The sequence below is a fragment of the Ranitomeya variabilis genome, chromosome 4 (assembly GCF_051348905.1).
Source record: "Ranitomeya variabilis isolate aRanVar5 chromosome 4, aRanVar5.hap1, whole genome shotgun sequence".
Taxonomy (NCBI): domain Eukaryota; kingdom Metazoa; phylum Chordata; class Amphibia; order Anura; family Dendrobatidae; genus Ranitomeya; species Ranitomeya variabilis.
In genome coordinates this window covers 666498810-666520049 of record NC_135235.1, presented here as the reverse complement: position 1 = coordinate 666520049, position 21240 = coordinate 666498810, and the positions used below count along the sequence as shown (strand labels likewise).

Here is a 21240-nt window from a genome sequence, read left to right as displayed (position 1 = left end):
TATTCTACTCTATGGAGGACTATGGGGAGTGTATTCTACTCTATGGAGGACTATGGGGAGTGTATTATACTCTATGGAGGACTATAGGGAGTGTATTATACTATATGGAGGACTATGGGGAGTCTATTATATACTATATGGAGGACTATGGGGGTGTATTATACTATATGGAGGACTATGGGGGTGTATTATACTGTATGGAGGACTAGGGGGAGTGCAAAGTGCAGGATTTTCATCAAGTGATTGGATTGGTTATGCCGGAACAAAAATCATTGTTCTCATCAGCACATCACCCAGTGAAAGCTGCAGATATGCTGCTAAGATGATACTGTATGTGGACAGATTGATCTACTGGTGATCATTCTGTCCTCATCATTATTCCTCGGCCAGTGTAAAGAGGCCGGGAAACAAGCGGCGAATGACTTCAATATTATTGATCACACTCGTTTAGTGGCCTGAAATCATCGCATGTAACTACAACTAAAATGTTTGTGTGATGTGCAATATGTTATCATCTGACAAAAATATTGTCCCCTAAAATCAGGGCCGTGTTTGGCCTTCATGCTGCCCTAGGCACTTTTCGTGGTCGCGCCCCTTAATAACGTCACACACTGAGTCTGTGCACACGACATCTATATAAGGCAGATCTACTCTGTAAAATTCTTTAACCCCTTCATGACCTTGGGATTTTCCGTTTTTCCGTGTTAGTTTTTCGCTCCCCTCCTTCCCAGAGCCATAACTTTTTTTATTTTTCCGTCAATATGGCCATGTGAGGGCTTATTTTTGGCGAAACAAGTTGTACTTTTAAACGACCTCATTGGTTTTAGCATGTCGTGTACTAGAAAACGGGAAAAAAATTCCAAGTACGGTGAAATTGCAAAAAATGTGCAGTCCCACACTTGTTGGTTGTTTTGCTTTTTTGCTAGGTTCACTAAATGCTAAAACTGACCTGCCATTATGATTCTCCAGGTCAGTACGAGTTCATAGACACCTAACATGACTAGGTTATTTTTTATGTAAGTTGTGAAAAAAAATTCCAAACTTTGCTTAAAAAAAAAAAAAATTGTGCCATTTTCCGATACCTGTAGCGTCTCCATTTTTCGGGATCTGGGGTCGGGTGAAGGCTTATTTTTTGCGTGCCGAGCTGGCGTTTTTAATTATGCCATTTCGGTGCAGATACGTTCTTTTGATCGCCCGTTATTGCATTTTAATGCAATGTCGCGGGGACCAAAAAAACTTAATTCTGGGGTTTCGAATTTTTTTCTCGCTACGCTGTTTAGTGATCAGGTTAATGCTTTTTTTTATTGATAGATAGGACGATTCTGAATGCGGCGATACCAAATATGTGTTTTTTATTTTTTTTTTTTATTTTGAATAGGGTGAAAGGGGGGTGATTTAAACTTTTTTTTTTTTTTTACATTTTTTTTTTATTTATTTTTTTTTCACTTTTGCCATGCTTCAATAGCCTCTGGCACAACTCGATCGCCTCTGCTACATAGCAGCTATCATCAGATCGCTGCTATGCAGCAGAAATGCAGGTGTGCTATGAGCGCCGACCACAGGGTGGCGCTCACAGCTACCGGGGATCAGTAACCATAGAGGTCTCAAGGACCTCTATGGTTACTATACAGAAGCATCTCTGACCCCCGATCATGTGACGGGGGTCAGCGATGCGCTCATTTCCAGCCGGAAGCGCCGGATAAATGCCGCTGTCTGCGTTTGACAGCGATTTCACCCGCCGCTATTGCGGGCACATGTCAGCTGTTCAAAACAGCTGACGTGTCCTGGCTTTTATGTGGGCTCGCCGCCGGAGCCCTGCATCAAAGCGGGGTATCTGACCTCAGACGTACTATCCCGTCCGAGGTCAGAAAAGGGTTAAAATTGTTAATTAAATAATAAAAGAATGAATGTCTGCACTTGCTGCTCACAGGTTCAGTCTTTTGAGCGTATTTTTAACACCTTCAGCTTTTCAAAGTCATCAAAAGATTAAAATAGGTGACCTAACCATTGCTTCATTGAGGAGAGGCCTAGTGATATAGAGATGTGCTGTCTGCTCATTCACCCCTCCTCTTTACTGAAGGTGTTCAAAGGGAAGCCAAGAGTAGACAAGTAGCAGGTGTCAGAGCGAACCTGCAGCCACATTGTGTGCACCCATACTGACACTTGGAGTGCGCTGGTGCACTCATCCAGTGTCGCTGGTTTCACACTTGCATTTTTTTTATCAAATCAGGCAAAATCAGGTTTTTCACCCAAATCATGATCCTTTCAGGATCCAGTTTTTGCCCACTCACTTAAATGGTGTCAGGTAGAATCCGGTTACTTCAGGTTGCTTCCTGACACCATTAAAGTGAATAGACAAAAAACTGGATCCTGAAAGGATCAGAGTTTGGCTGAAAACCTGATTTTGCCTGAGTTGAAAAAAACACAAGTGTAAAACCAGCCTTAGTGAGTAAGCGCAGACTTGCAGCACTCACTTTTGCTAACTGAGCGCTGACAATAAAGACAAGCTTTAGTATGCAAATACGAGAGTGCTGCAAAACACCCTCATTTGCATATTAAATGAAGTGATTTAAATTTATAGCGCCAATAAAAACTATTCTATAGGAATATGCACCCTATCCCCATTCTAAAGCGTCAGCCTCCCCCAAATCCCCAGCCCGTATAGCACCAGCCTCTCCTGTCACCAGTATATAGCAGCACCAGCCTCCCCTGTTCACCAGTATACAGCAGCTCCAGCCTCCCCTGTTCACCAGTATACAGCAGCTCCAGCCTCCCCTGTTCACCAGTATACAGCAGCTCCAGCCTCCCCTGTTCACCAGTATACAGCAGCTCCAGCCTCCCCTGTTTACGAGTATACAGTAGCTCCAGTATATAGCAGCACCAGCCTCCCCTGTTCACCAGTATATAGCAGCTCCAGCCTCCCCTGTTCACCAGTATATAGCAGCTCCAGCCTCCCCTGTTCACCAGTATATAGCAGCACCGGCCTCCTCTGTTCACCAGTATGTAGCAGCATCGGCCTCCCCTGTTCACCAGTATATAGCAGCACCGGCCTCCTCTGTTCACCAGTATGTAGCAGCACCAGCCTCCCCCCTCCAACTTCAGCTCACCTGTTCTTGTGTCCTCCTCACATGCACAGACGCTGCAGCACCTTGGATGCAGGAACCTCTCTGACCCACCCCGGAAGTTGCGGCGCCACTACTTCCTGGGTCAGTCGGCTCCCTGCATCGAGGTGAATATGGATGTGCGCCCCCTCCTCCTCCGAAAAGACAACATATTTCCTGGAATATCTAACGGATGGGAAGTTTAAAAAAAAAAAAAAAAATTAAAAAAAAATTCTTCCCTGTCTTGGTGCTGCCCCCTGCAGCCTTGCGCCCCAGGCATGTGCCCTCCAGTGCCTAGTGGCAAATACGGCCCTGCCTAAAATAGTTTAGATTTCAAAGAGCCACATACTCTAATTATTGCAGAGATGTTTATCCACTAGTTACTAAATTATTGACTTTGAAAACTGTTGAGCTTGATCATTTCAGTAGACGTGTTATTGTTTATATTCAGTTTTTGTCTAAGTAGTTAGTGCCCAAAATACTCTGATTTAACCACTTCCCACAGCAAGATTTCTGCTCCTAACCGGGCCCCATCTTTAAAATCTGTGTCACTTTTAAGTGGGTAACGTCTGAAGGTGATAGCGCACGTGGTTCGTGGACCCACTGTGCCACAGGGCCGGGCTTACCTTGGAGGGACATGGCTAAGCGGCTAACTGGATTTCACTGGAGCTCCTGAGGTGGAGTGAGGCTTGAGCTGCAGGTAGCCAATAGGTACCACCCCTAGGCAGTCCCAGGTACTGTGGCTGCTGACCCCAAGGGTCAGGTTCGCTCACAGAGGACTCTGAGTCACTGACAGGAAGGATTCGGACTCTGTTCAGACTACTCCAGTTCTGGGTTCTCTGACCGAACGCATACTGACACTGAGTCACAGACAGGACTGGATTCGAATACTGGAATAGGCTCAGACAGAACAGACACAGGAACTCTAACCAGACTGACACAGCTGCAGGTTCAAGTACCAACGGAACAGTTTCAGGGTTCAGGTACCGTTTGAGTGTCCTCAGGGTTTAGTTACCGCTGGTGCGGCTTCTCAGGGTTTAGGGACCGCCAGTGTGGCTTCAGGATTCTGGGGCCGCCGATGCAACTTCTCAGGGCTCAGGGACTGCTGGGTACGGTTTTGGCCCCTGGCCACACAAGGACCAGTGGGTCAGGTACAAGCCCTGGCAACACAAAAACCAGGTGTTACACACAGTGTAGAACAGACTAAGGGCGACACAAAGGGATTAGGGAAGGGGAACCAAACACTAGGGAAGGGGGAAGTGGAGACCTGTAGACTGATCTAACGTCATCCTGTCTGTCCTACTGTTGGTGTACAGGTTCTGTACCTGTTGCCGAACAGCATACCTAGTCCCTGTTTAACCTTGGCGAAAAGCCTTGCTTCGGGAAGAACAGGATGAACGCTAGTCAATGCCACTAACACTAAAGACAGTAAGGATAAAGGAAACCAGGGAGACACTTAGCTTGATGCTGATGTTCTCCAAACTCCAGGAGGATGGTAGTAGAATTCTACAGCTCCAAGCTTCAACAGAGAAGTGCAAAAATAGGAAATTACTCCCGATCCTCCCTACAGGAAGTAGGGAGTTATAAACGCCCAGGTGTGGTCATTAGCACTAGGAAAGGTGGCCACCAGTCTGCAAAGCAAACAACTGCAACCTTCTGCAGACAGATGCAGTGCAATGGTCTGCAGCCTCTGACACATGCGTGATGCCAGGGGTTCAGGTTCATTCTCATTAAATGGGATACTAGGACGAGGGGCCTTGCAACATACAGTTGCACATGCACTCTACTCAGGGTACTATTGAGTTTGCTCAGGCACCTCCCTGGTGAGGGTGCCTTCTGTACTAGATGCCTCCCAGCTATTGGTTGGGGGCATTTACGATGTGCACGTTACCCCTTTAAGAGCAGGTGTTCGCGCACACTAGGTGCTCTGCCGGAAGTCAGTTCGTGTCTCGGCATCCCTGCATGGAGGGGGAAGGGGAACCATGCAGAGGTGCCGGCTTTAATGTGATGATGTGGTGATAACTTTGTAATGGTTCACCTGATATCAGTATTTCTGAAATTTGAGTCTTTTTTTATTTTTCTGTGAAACATTGTACTTTGTTAGTTGTAATTTTAAGATTAATTTGTTTTGCTTTTATTTATTTTTTTAAATCTGAAGTTTGCCAATAATTTAAAAGAATTAGACATTGATATATGTTTGGTTAATACATTGTACCATATTTCTTCTTTACAACAACAGCATTTTTCAAATATCCATATATTATTTAGGATATTAGAAAAGACTTGAACATAAAATCTTAACTTCCAAATATATTAAGGAAATTTACAAAATCTATTTTTCGGGGACCAAATCACTTTTAAAGTGACTTGGAGGGGTCTAGATTCTAGAAAATTGCACTTCTCATAATAACAAAATATGCATAAAATACAAATTCTTTTTTTTTTCACTAAAATGTTGATGTAGCCCTGAGTTTATTTTTTCATTTTCACAAAGTATCATAGAAAAAATAGACCCCACAATTTATTTTGCAATTTCTCAAGAATTTGACTGGAAATTAACACACAATTATGTCATTTTAATACCCAACACATAGTGCCCAGATTGTGCTTCTGAAGACATGTACTCTGTAAATTTTTTGTGGGTTCTTCCTACTTCTGCAGTGCCAAACATAGATACTATCAGTGTTTGAAAAACACTCAGAAGTGAGGACATTTGGCTTTGGAAGTGTAACAAGGTGTCACAGGGTTGTAGTAGTGGGCGAGATCACTAAGCAACAGTCAGTGAGCACCCCAGCACCTTGTACATGAAAAGATAAATAAAGTCCTGGTACTCCCATATGGTTGGTTACCTCCGTTCCACGTTCACTTCTCCTTCCCAGGGTGGCGAAGAGACAGACAATGACATGTTCAGTGCCTTTTATAACTGAAGAATTTACTTGCAGAATAGATGTTTTCAGGCACAGATTACAAGAAGGTTTAGTAACATATTTAGCAAGGCTGAAAAAAGACATTTGTCCATCCAGTTCAGCCTATATTCCGTCAGAATAAATACAATATTGTTACGCTTCAGGAAGACATCCAGGCCTCTCTTGAACCCCTCGACTGAGGTTGCCATCACCACCTCCTCAGGCAAGGAATTCCAGATTCTCACTGCCCTAACAGTAAAGAATCCTCTTCTGTGTTGGTGGAAAAACCTTCTCTCCTCCAGACGCAGAGAATGCCCCCTTGTGACCGTCACCTTCCTTGGAATAAACAGATACTCGGAGAGATATTGTATTGTCCCACTTACGCATGGATATTAGATCGCCCCTCAGTCATCTTTTTTTCTAGACGACCGTATATACTCGAGTATAAGCCGAGATTTTCAGCCCAAATTTTTGGGCTGAAAGTGCCCCTCTCGGCTTATACTCGAGTCATGATCAGTGGTGGGGTCGGCGGGTGAGGACTGTCATATACTCACCTAGTTCCGGTGTTCCTGACGCTCCCCCTGCCCGTCCCACGGTCTCCGGGTACCGTAGCTCTTCCCCTGAGCGGTCACGTGGGACTGCTCATTAGAGAAATGAATATGGACTCCACTCCCATAGGGGCGGAGCCGCCTAGTTATTTCTCTAATGAAGCGGTAACGGTGACCGCTGATAGAGGAAGAGGCTGCGGCACCGAAGACCAGCTGTCTGGGGGAAGGAGCAGGACGCCGGGAGCAGGTAAGTATGTCATATTTACCTTCCCTCGTTCCACACGCCGGGCGTCGCTCCATCTTCCCGGCGTCTCTCCCTCACTGACTGTTCAGGTCAGAGGGCGCGATGACGCATATAGTGTGTGCGCCGCCCTCTGCCTGATCAGTCAGTGCAGAGAGACGCCGGGACGGGACGCTGAGGAGCTGCAAGCAAGAGAGGTGAGTATGCGTTTTTTTTTTTTTTATTGCAGCAGCAGCAATGGCATAGATTTATGTGGAGTATCTATGTGGCAACGGTGCAGAGCACTATATATAAGGCACAGCTATGGGGCAACGGTGCAGAGCATTATATATATGGCACAGCTATGGGGCAACGGTGCAGAGCATTATATATATGGCACAGCTATGGGGTAACGGTGCAGAGCATTATATATATATGGCACAGCTATGGGGTAACGGTGCAGAGCATTTTATATATGGCACAGCTATCTATGGGGCAACGGTGCAGAGCATTGTATATATGGCACAGCTTTATGTGGAGCATCTATGGGGCCATAATGAACGGTGCAGAGCATTATATGTGGCACAGCTTTATGTGGAGCATCTATGGGGCCATAATGAACGGTGCAGAGCATTATATGTGGCACAGCTTTATGTGGAGCATCTATGGGGCCATAATGAACGGTATGGAGTATCTATTTTTAATTTTGAATTTCACCGGTACCTGCTGCATTTTCCACCCTAGGCTTATACTCGAGTCAATAAGTTTTCCCAGTTTTTTGTGGCAAAATTAGAGGGTCGGCTTATACTCGAGTATATACGGTAAATAATCCTAATTTTGCTAATCTATCTGGGTATTGTAGTTCCCCCATCCCCTTTATTAATTTTGTTGCCCTCCTTTGTACTCGCCCTAGTTCCATTATATCCTTCCTGAGCACCGGTGCCCAAAACTGTACACAGTAAACATTGTATGGTCTTACCAGAGATTTGTACAGAGGCAGTATAATGCTCTCATCATTTGTATTCAGACTTCTTTTAATGCACCCCATGATCCTGTTTGCCTTGGCAGTCGCTACCTGGCACTGGCTGCTCCAGGTAAGTTTATCATTAACTAGGATCCCCAAGTCCTTCTCCATGTCAGATTTACCCAGTGGTTTCCCGTTCAGTGTGTAATAGTGATATTGATTCCTTCTTCCCATGTGTATAGCCTTACATTTATCATTGTTAAACCGCATCTGACACCTTTCGGACCAAGTTTCCAACTTGTCCAGACTCATCTGTAGCAGAATACTATCTTCTCTTGTATTGACTGCTTTACATAGTTTTATATCATGCTGTAGTTTAGCAGTAGCAATATCTTCAGACACAGGGTATAAGCAGCAGGCAGTCCTTCACATTCATCACACACTCTGTCCTAGTTGCTGAACCTCTAGTCTTGTCCTGGGAAGCTGTGATACTCAGATATGAATTCTATCCCTTCTCCACAGCCGCTATTCAGTCCTCAGCTGCTGACTCTTCTTGTGCACCAGTCCACACTCCGTCTTGACCCAGTCTTGGCCTCAAGCTGCCGTACTCTTGTACTCGCGTGGACCCTTGACTCAACGAGTACTGGCCTCTTGTTTGAGCGTGCTTACACCATCACTGGTCCACATTGTTTCTGCAGTGCTGCTTTGCCTCTACGGGGCATCCTCAGGATGATACTCCCAGCCACTGAATCTGGTACAAGAGGCAGGAATCTTCCTACATGGCTGCCCGGGCTCTACTGCTCTGACTTCCTGCTGCTGTTCTTATCTACTTGCTCCTCCAAGTTAACCCATGCCTGCTTGTAGTCTTCCACTGGTCCCCTTCTAGTGCCTTCTGCTGCTGCCACCTAGTGGTCATCCTGTCACAACATTTACTCACATGCACAACACAGTTACAGTATATTAAGGTACCGTCACACTTAGCGACGCTGCAGCGATACAGACAACGATGCCGATCGCTGCAGCGTCGCTGGGGAGCTGTCACACAGACCGCTCTCCAGTGACCAACGATGCCGAGGTCCCCGGGTAACCAGGGTAAACATCGGGTTGCTAAGAGCAGGGCCGCGCTTAGTAACCCGATGTTTACCCTGGTTACCAGCATAAAATGTAAAAAAAACAAACACTGCATACTTACATTCGCGTCCCCCGGCGTCTGCTTCCCTGCACTGACTGAGCCCGGCCCTAACAGCAGAGCGGTGACGTCACAGCTGTGCTGTACTTTCACTTTGCGGCCGGCGCTCAGTCAGTGTGGGAAGCGGACGCCGGGGGATGCGAAGGTGAGCATGTACTGTTTGTTTTTTACATTTTACACTGGTAACCAGGGTAAACATCGGGTTCCTAAGCGCGGCCCTGCGCTTAGCAACCCGATGTTTACCCTGGTTACCAGTGTAAAACATCGCTGGTATCGTTGTTTTTGGTGTCAAACACGACGATACACGCCGGTCTGACGACCAAATAAAGTTCTGAACTTTCTTCAACGACCAGCGATATCACAGCAGGATCCTGATCGCTGCTGCGTGTCACACTCAACGATATCGCTAGCCAGGACGCTGCAACGTCACGAATCGCTAGCGATATCGTTTAGTGTGACGGTACCTTTAGATCACACATGTGGGATGAGTAACAAGAGAAGAAGAGGTACCATACCACCCCCCTACACTCGCATGGATTTTCCTTGATTGGATTATGGAAGCCTTATTGCTTTTTAAGAGTCTTTCAGCTAATATTGATGAGGAAACCTCTGTTTTTCCTTTGACAGAGTAGACTTTTTTTGTATAATTTGTGCCTACATAACATTATTTTATGGCTTATTATTCCAATATATGGTAGGCATATTGAACAAAGAGTTGAACATCATGATCTACTGGTTCCTGAACTGAGGTCTACTAATATGTTGTGAACTGTTTCGTGGAAAAAATGTAATTGTGCTACATAACTTGCAATTTAATTTTTGTGTACATTTTAATTAGGAATGTTGTAATAATGTAATTTTTAAGGATTTTTTTAATCTAAAAAATATTAATTAATTTTATTTTTAGCAGATGAAAGGAGATCAGAGAGACAGCTGACATCTTCATTTTTTAAATCAGAGGAACTTGATAACACACGGGTTACAAATCAAGTGTATCCCATTATCCCAGATTTACCATCATCCCTTTACCGCAAATATCAATCATCTGATCATATGAAACAGGCCCTATCTTCTGCTTCATCACAGACTATTAAGAAAAATAAAACTCACAAAAGGGACATTAAAAATCAAAGTGCTTTTACACCAGAGGAGCCATTTTCATGCTCAGAATATGGAAAAGCTTTTTCCTTCCGAACGTCTTTTATTACACATCAAGAAAATCTTTTCTCCTCTATTTGAACTTTTTGTTCAGAGTGTGGGCGATATTTTAACCTGAAATCAAAGCTTGTTAAGCATGAAAAAACTCACAGAGCAGAAAAAACACATTCATGTTCAGAATGTGGGAAAAGTTTTTTATGTAGATCAAAACTTATATTACATCAGAGAAGTCACACAGGTGAGAAAAATGTTCAATGTTTAGATTGTGGGAAATGTTTTAATCAGAAAGCAGATCTTGTCAGACACCTGAGAACTCACACAGGGGAGAAGCCATATTCTTGTTTAGAATGTGGGAAGTGTTTTACCTTCAAATCACATCTTCTTATACATCAAAGAACTCATACTGGAGAGAAGCCTTTTTCCTGTTCGGAATGTGGGAAATGTTTTGCTGGTAAATCAAATCTTGCTGCACATCAGAAAACTCACACAAGGGAGACGCCATATTTTTGTTTAGAATGTGGGAAAAAATTTATCTTCAAATCACATTTTCTTACACATCAAATAATTCACATAAGAGAGAAGTCATTTTCATGTTCAGAATGTGGAAAATGTTTTACCTTTAAATCACGTTTTCTTCAACATCAAAGAACTCACACAGGGGAGAAGCCATTTTCTTGTTCAGAATGTGGGAAATGTTTTACTGATAAATCAGTTCTTCTAAGACATAGAAAAATTCACACAGGGGATAAACCATTTTCATGTTCGGAATGTAGGAAATGTTTTGCTGTCAAATCACATCTTCAGCATCAAACAAATCACACAGGGGAGAAGCCATTTTCTTGTTCAGAATGTGAGAAATGTTTTACAAATAAATCGGTTCTTGTAAGACATCAGAGAATTCACACAGGGGAGAAGCCATTTTCATGTTCAGAATGTGGGAAATGTTTTACAAATAAATCAGATCTTGTGAGACATGGGAGAATTCATACAAGGGAGAAGTCATTTTCATGCTCAGAATGTGGGGAATGTTTTACCATTAAATCACATCTTCTCCAACATCAGAAAACTCACAGGGTAGAAAGCCATTCTCATATCTAGAAGATAAGAAATATTTTATTGAAAATTGTTGAATTCTTGTTTTTAGCTATGTAGAATGCATTTTTGGAAGCATTTAGGAACTCAGCCAGAAGCTGATAAAAACTCATCTGGCAATATTATCAGCACAAAAACTACAGTGTGTGATGTCAGGAGCTTCATGCCATGGGTTTCGTGTCCATGCAGTTACATGTTGACTTGACCTTCCAATTCGCCACATCTCAATCATATTAAAGGGGATATCCGGGACTTTAAAAAAAGCATGTAGTTGCTAACAGAGGCAACTACCTGTCTGTTCTACCCAGTATCAGTCATTGACCACTCCTGTGTCACGGGTATGTCAGATGCTGCAGACAGTCGCTCTGCATCTGGCTGCAGAATTCTCTGCGTTTGGCTTTGCAGACACCTTCTTAATCCTAATTCTTTGACCCAGTGGCAACCTCCCTCCGGCTCTAATTGACACACCTGGACCTAGGTGTTTATAGACTTCCAGTCTGCTTCTGGGAATCGCCGGTGATATTCACATTTCTCCCTTGTGAAGGCTTGAAGCTATAGCAGTCGGCTAACTTCTTCTCTGGTGCTGTTGGAGGACGTTTGGTGTTATCTCTCTGAGTCTGCTCAAGATAAGTGTTCCCCTTGTTCATCTACCCTCTCTGTCTTTAGTTGTAATGTGGGAAGACTAAGTGCAACACAAGGGGAACAGAAAGGGGGGAGCCCAACACTAGGGACGTGGGGAGTGGAGACCCCCTAGGCAGATCTAAAATCACCCTCTCTGCCCTAAAACGTCCCTATATAGGTTCTACACCTATCGCCGAGCAGGAACGTAATCCCTGCCTGACCGTTAGCGATAGGCCCTTGTTAGGGAGAGGATGAGGTGACACTAATCTGTCCCTACTGCAACTAAAGACAGGGTAGACGAACAAGGGGAACACTTATTCTGAGCAGTCTCAGATAACACCAAACATCCTCTAACAGCACCTGAGAGGAAGATAGCTGACTGCTATAGCTCCAAGCCTTCACAAGGGAGAAATATGATAGTCTGTCCCTACTACAACTAAAGACAGAGTAGATGAACAAGGGGAACACTTATTCTGAGCAGACTCAGATAACACCAAACATCCTCTAACAGCACCAGAGAGGAAGATAGCTGACTGCTATAGCCCCAAACCTTCAGAAGGGAGAAATGTGAATGTAATTGGAGATTCTCAGAAGCAGAAAGGGAGTATATAAACACCCAAGTCCAGGTGTGTCATTTAGAGCCGGAGGGAGGTTGCCACTGGGATCAAGAGTTAGAAGGATTAAGAAGGCATCTGCAAAGCCAAATGCAGAGACCTTCTGCAGCCTGATGCTGAGCGACTGTATGCAGCCTCTGAAACACCTGTGACATAATGCCAGAGATTCAGCTACTCCCTGTCACCAGAGCAGCACTTTCTCTTCTCTTCCTCTTGACAGAGGGGAACTACTGATGTAATGCAGATTGACAGCCAGCTAGCTGATGCCTAATTGGGGGAAGCCAACTCTCAATCAATATGACACGAGTAGTCCTGCCCTGTCAGGGAGCAGCTGAATCTCTGGTAGGAGCAGTCAATGATCGGTGCCGGGTACAACAGACAGGTAGTTGCCTCTGTTATCAACTACATGCCTCTTTTTTTTTTTTTTAAAGTCCCTGATATTTACTTTTAATCAGCTGTGGATTCTGAATAATCTACTCATATCCCTGCAACCTACAGGACTTGATCTGTTGCCAAAAAATATTAAGCTTTTAGTGTCAGGCAATTTTATCTTTCGTAGCCAGGTCCCATTTTTCAAATCTGATGTGTCTTTCGTATGGTAACAACTTTAAAAATGCTTCTAAATATCCCAGTTATTCTGAGATTCATTTTTCGAAATACATTGTACTCTGTTGGTGTTAAACACAAAATATGTCAACTTAAATTTATTTCTGAAAATATCTGAAATTTTATTAAAATTTAGCAGAAATTCTCATGTAGTGAAGTTCATCATGGGTAGTAGTATGTAAATGTTCAGCTCCAGGGGCTGACTATGCTCCTTATTCCATGATTCACCGATTTTTGATTTGCAAGTGTAAGAAAAGCAAGAGCATCACCGACTTAAACATTTTGTCACAGATAATTCATATAAAACATAACTTTTATTCAAGATTAGTTAAAAATCCTTAATATAATACAGACAAATATATAGGGCCAAACTATAGCTGCTTGTCTGAAAAACGGTAGAGGGAGCATAGATTGACACAATTAAGGTGTCTCCCTACCTTGCTGTGGAGGTTGGCCGCCTACATTTGTGCAAATAGCGCCCTCGCTCGGACATCAGCTCTCTCTATCTGGCCCTAAAGGCCCCGTCTCACTAAGCGATTTACCAATGATCACGACCAGCGATACGACCTGGCCGTGATCGTTGGTAAGTCGCTGTGTGGTCGCTGGGGAGCTGTCACACAGACCGCTCTCTCCAGCGACCAACGATCAGGGGAACGACTTCGGCATCGTTGAAACTGTCTTCAACGATGCCGAAGTCCCCCTGCAGCACCCGGGTAACCAGGGTAAACATCGGGTTACTAAGCGCAGGGCCGCGCTTAGTAACCCGATGTTTACCCTGGTTACCAAAAAAACAAACAGTACATACTCGCCTTTCGGTGTCCAGGTCCCTTGCCGTCTGCTTCCTGCTCTGACTGAGATCCGGCCGTACAGTGAGAGCAGAGCGCAGCAGTGACGTCACCGCTGCGCTCTCACTTCTCACTGTACGGCCGGATCTCAGTGAGAGCAGGAAGCAGACGGCAAGGGACCTGGACACCGAAAGGCGAGTATGTATTGTTTGGTTTTTTTTACATTTACGCTGGTAACCAGGGTAAACATCGGGTTACTAAGCGCGGCCCTGCGCTTAGTAACCCGATGTTTACCCTGGTTACCAGTGAAGACATCGCTGGATCGGTGTCACACACACCGATTCAGCGATGTCAGCGGGGCCTCAACGACCAAAAAAAGGTCCAGGCCATTCCGACACGACCAGCGATCTCGCAGCAGGGGCCTGATCGCTGGTACGTGTCACACATAGCGAGATCGCTATGGAGGTCGCTGTTGCGTCACAAAACTTGTGACTCAGCAGCGATCTCGCTAGCGATCTCGCTATGTGAGACGGGGCCTTAAGTGACCCTATAAAGAAAGGGAGATGGAAATCAGCAAAAAAAAACAGCAACAAAAAGTAAAGAAACAGGTTGTGTCCTGTATTGGGACAAGAGCAAATATATAAAGCAGACACCGCTAAAAAATGACAAACCTGTGATGCATATAAAGAGGCGGTCCAAACCCGAAATCCAAAAACCATTTTTAGGCTAATCTGTGCTGTATTGTAATATACAACACCCCTATAAATTTTGTTTTCTGTTTCTATCATCCTGAATTTCACTTCATTCTCTGCACCCATTGTGATTACCTGCAGCTCTAGCAAAAGTGACAGCTCCCAGTGCTTTAGCATCAAATCTCACAGGCACAGCTGGCACCTCCCACTACACACTGATTGGCTGTCAGTATCTGCCCATACACTGACCTCTGTCATAACATCTGTATTGGAAATAACAGAGCATTGATCCCGTGTCCTCAATTGGTGAAAATCGATAGTGGCCCCTTCCCAGAATAATAACACCAGCCCCCAGCTCTCTGCTTTCCCTCAGCTGGTTAAGAGATATGACAGAGACCCCATACCATTTTTTTCTTTTTATTATTTATTAGCTATATACATGTACAGTAAACAAGACACAATGCACATATTATATTTTCTATTCGCCACGACAGCACCCACTGAGAGAGGGGATCCGCCCCTAGGAACAGGAAACCTACAGAGAGATAAAAGGGGCGGCCCCCCTCGCTCCTCAGTTGGTTTCCTGTTCCTAAAGGGGAACCCACAGAGAAGATTCTCTGAATTAATATCAAGAGGAAAACTTGCCTGGATGCCGCCTGTGCGTCTCTGCTGAGCAACAGGGGCTCCAGAGCGAGTGAACAGAGTCGGGCGTTCCTGCTGGTTCCCCCCTCATCTGTTATAGTCGGTGGAGAAACAACGATCTCCTTGCTGGGACATCGTTGTAAGGGACGACCGGTGATGCGGTGTGCCTGGGCCGACCGAGTTACCTAAAAGGTGCAGGTTTCCGGAGCCAGGTGACGATACCCTCCGGAGTGTGTGGAGCGGTCATCAGCTGTTTCCCCAGTCCCTCAGGTATGGCGGCGACATGGGTAGAAGTAGCGCTTGAAGAGGCGGCCGGCTGGGACGCCGGCGCATGCGCAGTGGAGCCGCATCACGGAAGTAGGTCCCTGCACCCAGGAGGTCAGCAGTCTATTTCCGGGGGAACCGCCATGTTGGTTTCCTCTAGGCGGTTTTCTCCTTGTCCCCCTGACGCTGCACCAATGGATCAGGTAAAAAAAAAAAAGAGGGGGGTGTGTGTAAATCCTGCACTATAAATTGCACATGAGCGGGACAGACAGCGCGCTATCATGTCGTCCCAAGAGGAAGTCTCTGTGCGCCCTATGAAGGACCCACTGGTACCCAGTGGTGAGACCAGGAATAAGAATAGTGGACACTCAAAGAGGAGTGATTCCACTGTGAAATCAGGAGGGAGATCGTCCCGTTCCACACCCCAGGCCAGGCAAACCCAGCAACCGGTATATACATGTGCTTCTGGGTGAGTGTCTGATAGCTTCAAGAAAGCTTATAGTATTCCTCTGCTTATGTTTTTAGGCAAAGAGGACGGGGAAAACCAAGCACAAACAGTGTGCTATATGTACTGAGCCCCTGCCTGACTCTTATCTTAAAAAGCTGTGTCAGGCCTGTATAAACAACACCTTGCGGCAGGAGGAGTCTGTCAAAATGAATGAGATACGGCTTATTATTCGTGAGGAGCTGCAGTCGTTAGGAGGGGGCCCCTCTGTTAATGTGGAAAAGAGGAGTAGGAGAATGTCCTCACCTAAAGCAGACACGTCAGCAGAGAGTGGAGAGGTGGATTCGGATGTGTCTCAATCGTCTGAATCATCAGGGGAACAGAACTATGTCTGTTTTCCTACTGACGGTGTCAATAACTTAATTAAATATAAAAGAGGGACAGCACCACAGCAGTTGTGAAAAAGAAAAACCACGTTTTATTCCACCTCCTGCAACGTTTCGGTCCACAGCGAAACGTTGCAGGAGGTGGAATAAAACGTGGTTTTTCTTTTTCACAACTGCTGTGGTGCTGTCCCTCTTTTATATTTGATTTGGACACCGGGATGGATCCCCTGGTAAGGACGTGCACCCTGATATCCATAGAGATGTTATTTTTCAAATCTCATTAATAAGGGTGCGGCTGGACTACTATTCTGTTAATAACTTAATTAAGTCAGTAAGAAGTACAATGGGGTTGGCTGAATCAAAAGAACCCCAAACGCCACAGGAACTTATGTTCGCTGGTCTTTCTCAGCGGAAGGGCCAGGTATTTCCAGTAAATCGGGCCATAAAAGACCTCGTTAAAAAACAATGGAGTAAAGGGCAAAAGGGGTTTGTGCCAATACCCTGCAAGAGACGCTACCCCTTTGATGACGAGGATATGGATTCCTGGGCTAAAGTACCGAAAGTCGATGCAGCAGTAGCATCTACATCTCGCCGTTCCTCTTTACCTGTAGAGGATGCAGGTTCCTTATCCGATCCCATGGACAGGAAATCGGATGCACTCCTTAAAAAATCATGGGAGGCCTGTGTCACTGCTTTCAAGCCAGCAATCTCATCCACATGTACCAGTAGGTCTATGCTGGTTTGGTTAGAGCATCTGGACCAAAATATCAGAAGCGGTGTTTCTCGAGAGAAATTATGTGCGTCAATTCCCTTGATAAAAGGTGCTGCGGCATTTATATCCGATGCCTCCGTGGATTCTCTCCGCCTGGCGGCCAGGGCAGCTAGCCTCTCCAATACTGCTCGCCGAGCTTTATGGCTAAAAAACTGGAAGGGAGATGCCCAGTCTAGATCCAAATTATGTGCCATACCCTGTCAGGGTGAGTACCTCTTTGGAAGCGTGTTGGATGAAATTCTCACTAAGGCGGGTGAGCGAAAAAAGGGCTTCCCTAATCCCTTTGTTTCTTCTTACAGAAGGGCATTCAGGAAGCCATCATAAGACCGTTCATTCCTCAACCAAGAATCTGCAAAAACCCTAGTCCATGCCCTCATCATCTCCCGTCTTGACTACTGCAACCTCCTGCTCTGTGGCCTCCCCTCAAACACTCTCGCACCCCTCCAATCTATTCTAAACTCTGCTGCCCGACTAATCCACCTGTCCCCCCGCTATTCTCCGGCCTCTCCCCTCTGTCAATCCCTTCACTGGCTCCCCATTGCCCAGAGACTCCAGTACAAAACCCTAACCATGACGTACAAAGCCATCCACAACCTGTCTCCTCCTTACATCTGTGACCTCGTCTCCCGGTACTTTCCTACACGCAACCTCCGATCCTCACAAGATCTCCTTCTCTACTCCCCTCTTATCTCCTCTTCCCACAATCGTATACAAGATTTCTCTCGCGTATCACCCCTACTCTGGAACCCTCTACCACAACACATCAGACTCTCGCCCACCATCGAAACCTTCAAAAAGAATCTGAAGACCCACCTCTTCCGACAAGCCTACAACCTGCAGTAACCACCGATCAACCAACCGCTGCACGATCAGCTCTATCCTCACCTACTGTATTCTCACCCATCCCTTGTAGATTGTGAGCCCTCGCGGGCAGGGTCCTCACTCCTCCTGTACCAGTTATGACTTGTATTGTTCAAGATTATTGTACTTGTTTTTATTATGTATACCCCTCCTCACTTGTAAAGCGCCATGGAATAAATGGCGCTATAACAATAAATAATAATAATAATAATAATTTGGCAGAAAGGGAGGCTTTAAAGAATGGAGGAACAAAGAGTTCAGGCAAAAGGGCAATTTGTTCAACAAACGTCCCTTCAAACCAGCTGAAAAATTCCGGGAACCCTATTCCACCAGTGGGCGGTAGACTTCTAGGATTTATAAATCAGTGGAATAAAATAACTGTTAATCCATGGGCCATAAAATTAATATCCTCAGGCCTCACCCTAGACTTTATCCGAAAACCTCTGGATTCCTTCCTGCTCACCTCCCTAAAATCCAGTCTGCAGCAAGAAGCATTGGAAATAGAAATTAAGTCCCTTCTTGCCAAACGGGTTTTAATAGACGTTCCGTCATCTCAAACAGGGAAGGGGTTCTACTCCCCCTTGTTTCTGATTACTAAACCTGACGGATCCTATAGAACTATATTTAATTTGAGAAGACTGAACACGTTCATAAGACCCACAACATTTAAAATGGAATCTATTCGATCAGCCATTAAAAATCTGTTCCCAAACTGTTACATGGTAGTACTGGATCTTAAGGATGCGTATTACCATCTTCCTATACACCAGTCACACCAGCAGTTTCTTCGGGTAGCAGTATTTATAGACGGGCAAATTCGTCATTTACAATATAGGGCAATGCCCTTTGGCCTATCTATGGCTCCTAGGGTCTTTACTAAATTGCTATTGGAGGTAATGTCCTTTCTGCGATTAAAGGACACTCTGGTCATTCCATATCTGGATGACCTACTAATTGTGGGAAAAAACTCCTTCCAGTGTGAACAAAGGTTGGAGGAGGTGGCGTTTTCCTTACAAACGCTGGGCTGGATTGTCAACTGGGAAAAATCCAGACTCCAACCCGTCACTTGTCAGAGATTCCTAGGACTCCTTCTGGATTCAGTGGACCAAATTTGTCGGTTACCTGATGATAAGAAGTCTTCTATTATTGGCAAAGTTGGCCTAGCAATCAAAAGATGTAGTATGTCACTGAGAAATGCCATGTCATTGCTAGGTTCACTGTCATCATGTATCCCTGCGGTTAAATGGGCACAATTCCATACCAGGCAGCTCCAGAAATTCATATTGCAGGAGGACATTAAAAATAGGGGACATTTAGACCGAACAATTTATTTTACATCAGAGGTAGTACACTCCCTTACATGGTGGTTAGATTGGGAAAATCTATCAGAGGGGGTACCTTGGGTCATCACCCCTTCTACCATAGTAACCACGGATGCTAGTCCGGAAGGCTGGGGAGCACATTTTGAAGATCAGGTGGTTCAGGGCCTTTGGTCCAGATCAGAATTGGCTAATTCCTCTAATGTAAAAGAATTAAAAGCCATATATTATTCCCTACTCCACTTTCTTCCCCAGCTACGAGGCTCTCACACAAGGGTCCTCTCAGACAACACCTCGGCAGTAGCCTATTTGAATCATCAAGGAGGTACACGGTCAGAAAATCTTATGGAAATCTCATCAGACATCATGACCTTAGCCGAAAGTCATCTGTTGTCCTTATCAGCGGTGCACATCAGAAGCATAGACAACGTTCGTGCCGATTTCCTCAGTCGCCATACCCTTCATCAGGGGGAGTGGATGCTCAGCAGAAAGATTTTCAGGTTGATAACAGACCGATGGGGAGTACCTCATATAGACCTATTCGCAACAAGGTCCAACCGTCAGGTCAAAACTTTTGCCTCCCTTTGCAGACTGGACAACCCCGACATATTCAATGCCCTTCAGGTGCCATGGACATTCGACCTAGCCTATGCATTCCCTCCATGGAATCTATTACCTATAGTAATAAGAAAAATAAGGGAGGAGGGGGCAAGAGTTCTGTTGGTAGCCCCATTCTGGCCCAAAAGGCCATGGTTCTCCTGGCTCAGGGCGATGTCAACTACAGACCCTTGGATCCTGCCTCAGACCAAGAACCTGTTGTCTCAGGGACCGTTTTTCCATCCTCGGGTAAAAGGCATGAATCTGACTGTATGGAATTTGAGAGGCACTTACTAACTCTAAGGGGTTTTTCTAGTGGGCTTATAGATACTCTTATGAAGAGTAGGAAGCCTTCTACTACCCAAATCTATGTTAGGGTTTGGAAAAAATTCCTTCAATTTCATACTGCACAACTTTCCGCTAAAGTTCCTATATTTTCAATATTGGAGTTCTTACAAAAAGGACTTGAATTGGGACTGTCTGTAAATACTCTAAGAGTCCAGGTTTCAGCTCTAGGAGCCCTCTTTAGTTATGATGTGGCGGGAGATAGATGGGTTTCTCGTTTTATATCAGCATGTGAACGGTCAAAACCTATTCATATACCACAGGTGCCTCAGTGGGATCTATCTCTAGTCCTAGATGCCTTGACACAAAGCCCATTTGAGCCTCTGCATGCAGCCTCATTAAAGAACATCTCGCTAAAGACAATACTGTTAGTAGCGTTAGTATCCGCTAGAAGAGTGAGTGATCTCCATGCCTTGTCAATTGACCCTCCTTATCTATCCGTGACATCTGATAGAATAATTTTGAAAACGGACCCTTGTTATCTCCCTAAGGTAGCCACTAGTTTTCATAGATCCCAGGAGATCTTATTACCTACCTTCTATAAAGACCACTCGACTCCAGAAGAAGCCAGGCTTCATACCCTAGATGTTAAGAGAACTATTCTAGCCTATTTAGAGAAGACTAGGGACTGGAGGAAGAGTAGGGCTCTCTTTGTGTCTTTTCAGGGAAAAACCAAGGGTTCCAGAGTCACAAAGAACACGCTATCACGTTGGATAAGAGATGCCATAGTCCTGGCGTATAAAGCTGGAGGAAGAGATCCTCCAATACATGTGGGAGCACACTCCACAAGAGCTGTGTCGACCTCCTGGGCAGAAAGAGCGAATGTGCCGATAGACCTTATATGTAAGGCTGCAACTTGGTCTTCACCAAATACCTTCTATAGACACTATAGATTAGATCTATCTGCGGCTTCTGACCTAACCTTTGGGGTTTCGGTTCTTGATTCAGTTAACCCACCCAGTATATAGTCTCTGAAAATCTGTCAGTGGGTGCTGTCGTGGCGAATAGAAAATACCGGATTACTCACCGGTAATGCTCTTTTATAGAGCCCACGACAGCACCCATTCAAATCCCTCCCTTTTTCTTTAGTTGCACGTGGTGCCTTGGTAGGGA

At 45.0% G+C, this 21240-nt stretch overlaps 2 protein-coding genes across 2 annotated transcripts in view; both read left to right on the top strand.

The window, feature by feature from the left end:
- The window catches only part of LOC143766246 (uncharacterized), a 188456-nt gene that overhangs the window by 50617 nt on the left and 116599 nt on the right, over window positions 1–21240 (top strand). The window lies entirely within an intron of this gene.
- On the top strand, window positions 10168–11510 carry LOC143767055 (uncharacterized; the record flags this gene model as incomplete). Its single annotated transcript, XM_077255075.1, has 1 exon — window positions 10168–11510. A coding segment is annotated over one exon (1017 nt), but the record flags the coding sequence as incomplete, so codon positions are not given.